The following is a 7,870-nucleotide window of genomic DNA, read 5'->3' on the forward strand; positions in this document are numbered from 1 at the left end:
GTGTTGTGTGGAGTGTTATGTGTTGTGTGTGTGTGAATGTGTGTGTTGTGTGGAGTGTTATGTGTTGTGTGTGTGTGTGTGGTGTGTGGAGTGTTATGTGTTGTGTGTGTGTGTGTGTGGTGTGTGGAGTGTTATGTGTTGTGTGTGTGTGGTGTGTGTGTGTGTGTGTGTGTGTGGCGTGTGGAGTGTTATGTGTTATGTGTGTGTGGTGTGTGGAGCGTTATGTGTTGTGTGTGTGTGGAGCGTTATGTGTTGTGTGTGTGTGGAGCGTTATGTGTTGTGTGTGTGAATGTGTGTGTTGTGTGTGTGTGTGTGTGTGGAGCGTTATGTGTTGTGTGTGTGAATGTGTGTGTTGTGTGTGTGTGTGTGTGTGTGTGTGTGTGTGTGTGTGTGTGTGTGTTGTGTGTGTGTGTGTGTGTGTGTGTGTGTGTGCACTTGCCATTGGACTATCGTCTTGTTTTACCCTGTACATTCACCAGGCCCTGGACAGCCGGGAGTTTTCTGTCCTGATCAAACTGTTTTTTTGGATTGTGACAGGCAGACAGGCAGACAGGCAGGCAGGCAGGCAGGCAGGCAGGCAGGCAAGCAGACAGGCAGGCAGGCAGGCAGGCAGGCAGGCAGGCAAGCAGACAGGCAGGCAGACAGGCAGGCAGACAGACAGGCAGGCAGACAGGCAGGCAGACAGGCAGACAGACAGACAGACATACAGGCAGACAGATGTGTGTCATCACTGATAGATGAGCAGGGATAGTATCTTCTTCTCTCAGGTTTTCAGAACAGAACTTCACCCTGAGGTTGGGCCAGTTTTATAAAAGGCTCATCTGAATCGGAACAGCAAAATCAAAAAACTTGATTTCAGCTTTGTCTGTTCTACTTAATGTATAATCTGATGTTCGTTCTCTCTCTCTCTCTCTCTGACTGTAGTGTTGTGTGGACCAGGAGGACGCTGGAGAGGGCCGGGACACTGAAGCTCTCTTAGGGAAGGATGAGGATGAGAAACATTACGGGACATGGAATGAAGAGGACAGGTGGGTGAATGTGTCTGTCACACTAAGCTCCGCCTCCTTGTGATCCTGTTAACATCGCCGTGGTTACATATGCATCTGGAAGAATACGAGAACGCGTCCAGAAGAGGACTAGGGCAGGAATGAGTCGTTTTGGGTGAAGGGCACTTTCCTGCAAAGCACAAATGTTTTTATTTTCAAAACTCTCCTTAAAAAAGATTTATCTTATCCGCAGATAGTCAGCTGAGAATGTTCTGACACCTGTCGGTTGAGATTTGGACAAAAAAGACAAAAAAGTGTCATGTTCAACATGATTTACATGATTAAATATGACATTCATTTTTTGATTTCTGTCCAGTGCAAGCCCCAGTGGCCAATCACCACTTACACCAGAGTCACATGACCTCTTATCAGACTCCCAAGACAAAGATCTCCAAGTGCATCCAGAGCCCTTGTCTCCAACACAGGTATGAGGTTGACACATCAGAGTCCAGTCGCTTTGCTCTGATAGTGTCTGAATGTAGTCTGCTCTCTCTGTCTGAGGGCTGAGTGTCTGTGGATGTATATAATCTACTGTCTCTGTCTGAGGGCTGAGTGTCTGTGGATGTATATAATCTACTGTCTCTGTCTGAGGGCTGAAGACCTGTGGATGTATATAATCTACTGTCTCTGTCTGAGGGCTGAAGGCCTGTGGATCTATATATATAATCTACTGTCTCTGTCTGAGGGCTGAGTGTCTGTGGATGTATATAATCTACTGTCTCTGTCTGAGGGCTGAAGGCCTGTGGATCTATATATATAATCTACTGTCTCTGTCTGAGGGCTGAAGGCCTGTGGATCTATATATATAATCTACTGTCTCTGTCTGAGGGCTGAAGGCCTGTGGATCTATATAATCTACTGTCTCTGTCTGAGGGCTGAGTGTCTGTGGATGTATATAATCTACTGTCTCTGTCTGAGGGCTGAAGGCCTGTGGATGTATATAATCTACTGTCTCTGTCTGAGGGCTGAAGGCCTGTGGATGTAAATAATCTACTGTCTCTGTCTGAGGGCTGAGTGTCTGTGGATGTATATAATCTGCTCTCTCTGTCTGAGGGCTGAGTGTTTGTGGATGTATATAATCTACTGTCTCTGTCTGAGGGCTGAAGACCTGTGGATGTATATAATCTACTGTCTCTGTCTGAGGGCTGAGTGTCTGTGGATGTATATAATCTACTGTCTCTGTCTGAGGGCTGAGTGTCTGTGGATGTATATAATCTACTGTCTCTGTCTGAGGGCTGAAGGCCTGTGGATGTATATAATCTACTGTCTCTGTCTGAGGGCTGAAGGCCTGTGGATGTATATAATCTACTGTCTCTGTCTGAGGGCTGAGTGTCTGTGGATGTATATAATCTGCTGTCTCTGTCTGAGGGCTGAGTGTTTGTGGATGTATATAATCTACTGTCTCTGTCTGAGGGCTGAAGACCTGTGGATGTATATAATCTACTGTCTCTGTCTGAGGGCTGAATGTCTGTGGATGTATATAATCTACTGTCTCTGTCTGAGGGCTGAGTGTCTGTGGATGTATATAATCTACTGTCTCTGTCTGAGGGCTGAAGACCTGTGGATGTATATAATCTACTGTCTCTGTCCGAGGGCTGAAGGCCTGTGGATCTATATATATAATCTACTGTCTCTGTCTGAGGGCTGAAGACCTGTGGATGTATATAATCTACTGTCTCTGTCTGAGGGCTGAAGACCTGTGGATGTATATAATCTACTGTCTCTGTCTGAGGGCTGAGTGTCTGTGGATGTATATAATCTACTGTCTCTGTCTGAGGGCTGAAGGCCTGTGGATGTATATAATCTACTGTCTCTGTCTGAGGGCTGAAGGCCTGTGGATGTATGTAATCTACTGTCTCTGTCTGAGGGCTGAGTGTCTGTGGATGTATATAATCTACTGTCTCTGTCTGAGGGCTGAAGACCTGTGGATGTATATAATCTACTGTCTCTGTCTGAGGGCTGAAGGCCTGTGGATCTATATATATAATCTACTGTCTCTGTCTGAGGGCTGAGTGTCTGTGGATGTATATAATCTACTGTCTCTGTCTGAGGGCTGAAGACCTGTGGATGTATATAATCTACTGTCTCTGTCTGAGGGCTGAGTGTCTGTGGATGTATATAATCTACTGTCTCTGTCTGAGGGCTGAAGGCCTGTGGATGTATATAATCTACTGTCTCTGTCTGAGGGCTGAAGGCCTGTGGATGTATATAATCTACTGTCTCTGTCTGAGGGCTGAGTGTCTGTGGATGTATATAATCTACTGTCTCTGTCTGAGGGCTGAAGGCCTGTGGATGTATATAATCTACTGTCTCTGTCTGAGGGCTGAAGGCCTGTGGATGTATATAATCTACTGTCTCTGTCTGAGGGCTGAAGGCCTGTGGATGTATATAATCTACTGTCTCTGTCTGAGGGCTGAAGGCCTGTGGATGTATATAATCTACTGTCTCTGTCTGAGGGCTGAAGGCCTGTGGATGTGTATATATATAATCTACTGTCTCTGTCTGAGGGCTGAAGGCCTGTGGATCTATATATATAATCTACTGTCTCTGTCTGAGGGCTGAAGGCCTGTGGATGTATATAACCTACTGTCTCTGTCTGAGGGCTGAAGGCCTGTGGATGTATATAACCTACTGTCTCTGTCTGAGGGCTGAAGGCCTGTGGATCTATATAATCTACTGTCTCTGTCTGAGGGCTGAGTGTCTGTGGATGTATATAATCTACTGTCTCTGTCTGAGGGCTGAGTGTCTGTGGATGTATATAATCTACTGTCTCTGTCTGAGGGCTGAGTGTCTGTGGATGTATATAATCTACTGTCTCTGTCTGAGGGCTGAAGACCTGTGGATGTATATAATCTACTGTCTCTGTCTGAGGGCTGAGTGTCTGTGGATGTATATAATCTACTGTCTCTGTCTGAGGGCTGAAGGCCTGTGGATGTATATAATCTACTGTCTCTGTCTGAGGGCTGAAGGCCTGTGGATGTATATAATCTACTGTCTCTGTCTGAGGGCTGAGTGTCTGTGGATGTATATAATCTACTGTCTCTGTCTGAGGGCTGAAGACCTGTGGATGTATATAATCTACTGTCTCTGTCTGAGGGCTGAAGGCCTGTGGATGTATAAAACCTACTGTCTCTGTCTGAGGGCTGAAGGCCTGTGGATGTGTATATATATATAATCTACTGTCTCTGTCTGAGGGCTGAAGGCCTGTGGATCTATATATATAATCTACTGTCTCTGTCTGAGGGCTGAAGGCCTGTGGATGTATATAATCTACTGTCTCTGTCTGAGGGCTGAGTGTCTGTGGATGTATATAATCTACTGTCTCTGTCTGAGGGCTGAAGGCCTGTGGATCTATATATATAATCTACTGTCTCTGTCTGAGGGCTGAAGGCCTGTGGATGTCACATGGCGGTTTTTACTGTGAGCAGAACTGAAGACTGTAGACTGTATGTTTCAGCCTTTACAATATAAAACAGAATTTGTCTTATACAAAAGCTTCCTCATAATTTTCTCTCTCTCTCTCTCTCTCTCCCCCCCTTTCTCTCCCCCTCTTTGTCTGTCTGTCTGAAGACGGAGGGAGGGGGCCTACGGGTGACAGACGTCCTACAGCGGTTCACGTCCAGACATAAGCCACTTGAGTCAGACAGCAGGTGGGTGAACAGACAACCATGTCACCGTTACTTACCCAAATCATTAATCATTCAGCTCTGTCTCACACATTCTACTGCACAAAATATTTATGACATCTCTGAGTGGAAAATCAGCTTTTCTGTGGTAAAGAACAATAACAGAACCTGTCGTTTCAAGGCAAAGCGTTTTAGACAGCCCAGCAGAATTCACAGGTTTAAACAAAGGTCACAGAAAGATTTTTTCCTGACCCATATTTCTGTACTGTGTGTCCTTGTACTATGTGTCCTTGACCTGAATACAATTATTGTATTTTTATTTGTAAAAGTCCTCTTTAAGTTTTTTCCGTTTACCAACTTTGGTGTCGCTGATTTTCCTACTGTAATGAATCACGGCGCTGTTCTTTTCCACTGAGGACCCGCAGTGACCCCCAGTGGTTATGAAGGGTAATGCATGTAGATTTGAAGAATGATGAGCTGTGTAGGAGCACTGTCAACTTTGTTGCTGCTGTCCAGCCTCCGTGACTGAATGTCTTAAAAGAGTGTTACTCTCTCATTCCTTCCCCCGTTTAATCACAACAGCCAATCAGCATCTGAGAACCCGTCTGTTGAATCCGACTCTACGGAGAAGGCGGAGCCTCTATCTTTCCCTGAGGTGCAGTACTACTATTTTAAAACCACATTCACATCACAGATTTACATTGTATGTACATTTATATTGCTGAATTCATGTGCCTCTTTGACTCAAGTCTGTTTTGTGTGTTTGTGTTTATGTATGTTTTGTGTGTTTGTGTGTGTTTTGTGTGTTTTGTGTGTTTTGTGTTTGTTTTGTGTTTATGTATGTTTTGTGTGTTTGTGTTTATGTATGTTTTGTGTGTTTGTGTTTGTGTGTGTTTTGTGTTTATGTATGTTTTGTGTGTTTGTGTGTGTTTTGTGTATTTGTTTGTGTTTATGTGTTGGCAGTTCACTGCCCCGAGTCTGGACTTCAGCGCCCAGCGAAACAGGGTGGTTCTGAACAGGAAGGGAGGTGCCAAGCGGGCCCTTCCCACCCGACCCAAACGTCAGAGCGCAGCCATGCCCACTGTGACTGAGGTCGATGGTCAGGACTGGAGGTTCTGTGACTCTACAGGTAGGACCCTGTGTAACCAAACAGCGATTGGCTGCAGGAGCAAGGTCATCTTCGACACCCCCTTTATGATTGGCTGAGGATAACCATCATGTCATGTGATTACGAAGCTAAACTTCACCAGTGACGGCCAAATGTAAAGGCTGGGGGCAGAATTGTGCTTTGGCTTTCTCTGTTTGTCAGTCATTTCTGTGGTCAGAAGCGGACATTGACTGGCTCAGGTTTTCAGACTGTTGAATTGTAGAGTAAAGATGTAAAAGTGCTCGCTCAGTAACACTCAGGAATCTGGTTAATGTGATGCTAAGTGTCTGGCGGCATCTTCTTGTCTGAGAGGAGCTGTGAGCACTCACCGCTCTGAGGGCACTGGGTTGACCTCTCTGTTAAACCCACCTGTGTCCACTCTGTTCCCACAGTTAGCAAAGAGCCGCTGGTGGAGTCGGACTCTGAGGATGAGCGGCCAAAAGATAAGGAACGCCGTCTGGCTCCGAGTCAGCCTCAGAGAGTGGCCCTGTTCCCTGGAATGGATACTTCGGCTCTTATGGTAGAACCCAGACTGATCTCAGATCAGTTCTCTCATCTGACTGGACACTAATGCTCTCAAAGCACATGGGAAAGATGATTTTGTTTTTTCATTGGTCCTAATATATATATTGGCAGCAGTTATAAATCTCTCTCTCTCTTTCTCTCTCTCTGTTTCTGTCTCTCTCTCTCTCTTTTTCTCTCTCTCTTTCCCTCTTTCTCTCTTTCTCTCTCTCACTCTCTCTCTCTCTCTCTCTCTCTCTCTCTCTCTCTCTCTCTCTCTGTCTCTGTCTCTCTCTCTCTCTCTCTCCCCCGGTCTGTCTCTCCCTCTCTCTGTCTCTCCCTCTCTCTGTCTCTCTCTCTCTCTCTGTCTCGCTCTCTCTCTCTCCCTGTCTCTCTCTCTCTCTCTCTCTCTCTCTCTCTGTCTCGCTCTCTCTCTCTCTCTGTCTCGCTCTCTCTCTCTCTGTCTTGCTCTCTCTCTCTCCCTGTCTCTCTCTCTCTCTCTCTCTGTCTCGCTCTCTCTCTCTCTCTGTCTCGCTCTCTCTCTCCCTGTCTCTCTCTCTGTCTTTCTTTCTCTCTCAGGTCAAGCTGAGGAAGCGAGGTGGCAATGAGGAGCCAGAGACGGCAGAAGGAGGAGGGAGGGGAGACACGGATGGAGACCAGGCAGATGCTCCTGCTCCGTCGTCCTCCCTGCTCTCCCGTTCTCCTCGCTCTTCAGCGGTGCCCGGTGGAACTCGAGTTCTGCCCCCGATCGGTGCCCAGGACAGCGGGTAAGAGCAGCCTACTGTGCCGTACCCGGGCAGAGAGGAGAATGAGCTGGAGAACACCTGAGTAGCGAGAAATCGTTTGTGAAAATGCGACACTGACTACCTCTGAGAAAGGATAGTTTTAGGAGAAGGAACCAGTTTGGAGTGTAGTGTGATTTTGTGAATGTTTTTTTCCGGCTTAATTTGGTTTAATCTGTACTACCATGTTGTGACAGTGATACGTTCTGATTTTATCGCTGCTCAGGGGCACATCCCCGCCCTCCTGGTTCAAACAGCTGAAGTCCAAGAAACAGAAGAACCCACAGGACAGCTAGGGCCAGCCCGCCACAAAGGTAAAGACACATTACCAAAAAAATCCACAGGCAAAATCTCTCCACACACTCTGTTCACTTTTAGAAAAGAGTGAGCAGGCCGGCTGACCCCAGCTCTGCTCTCATTGGACAGAATACAGTTGTCATAGTTACGCTACGCTGTGTGTCTTTTCTGTGCCTTAGGGAAGGGACCTTAGTGCTTAGTCACCTCTCCACTGCTGCTGCTTCTGAAGACAGACACCTGTAATGCTGCAAGGTCCAGTTAGAGGACCAGTGCCATACTATAAACCTGCTTTCACATCAGGGAAACGGACGAGGGCGACAGACAGTATGAAAAGCCCTATCTACAGCAGACCTACAGCCAATCCATCGCTACTTACTCTATTGCCTTGTCCAATCAACTACTTTCCCATTGCCTTGTCCAATCAACTGCTCTCCCACTGCCCTGTCCTATCAACTACTCTCCCACTGCCCT

General features: G+C 46.6%; 1 protein-coding gene across 1 annotated transcript in view; it reads left to right on the forward strand.

The window, feature by feature from the left end:
- tnks1bp1 (tankyrase 1 binding protein 1) overlaps positions 1-7,870 on the forward strand; it is a 21,339-nt gene extending 13,469 nt beyond the window's left edge. Inside the window, exons 2-10 of the mRNA XM_030775482.1 lie at positions 925-1,028; positions 1,363-1,471; positions 4,617-4,696; positions 5,255-5,327; positions 5,636-5,801; positions 6,212-6,339; positions 6,900-7,087; positions 7,329-7,416; positions 7,579-7,870. Coding sequence (XP_030631342.1) covers positions 925-1,028; positions 1,363-1,471; positions 4,617-4,696; positions 5,255-5,327; positions 5,636-5,801; positions 6,212-6,339; positions 6,900-7,087; positions 7,329-7,398 — 918 coding nt within the window. The 3' untranslated portion in view covers positions 7,399-7,416; positions 7,579-7,870. The remainder of the gene's footprint in view (positions 1-924; positions 1,029-1,362; positions 1,472-4,616; positions 4,697-5,254; positions 5,328-5,635; positions 5,802-6,211; positions 6,340-6,899; positions 7,088-7,328; positions 7,417-7,578) is intronic.

This window comes from Chanos chanos, chromosome 1 (genome assembly GCF_902362185.1).
Source record: "Chanos chanos chromosome 1, fChaCha1.1, whole genome shotgun sequence".
NCBI classification, from domain to species: Eukaryota; Metazoa; Chordata; class Actinopteri; order Gonorynchiformes; family Chanidae; genus Chanos; species Chanos chanos.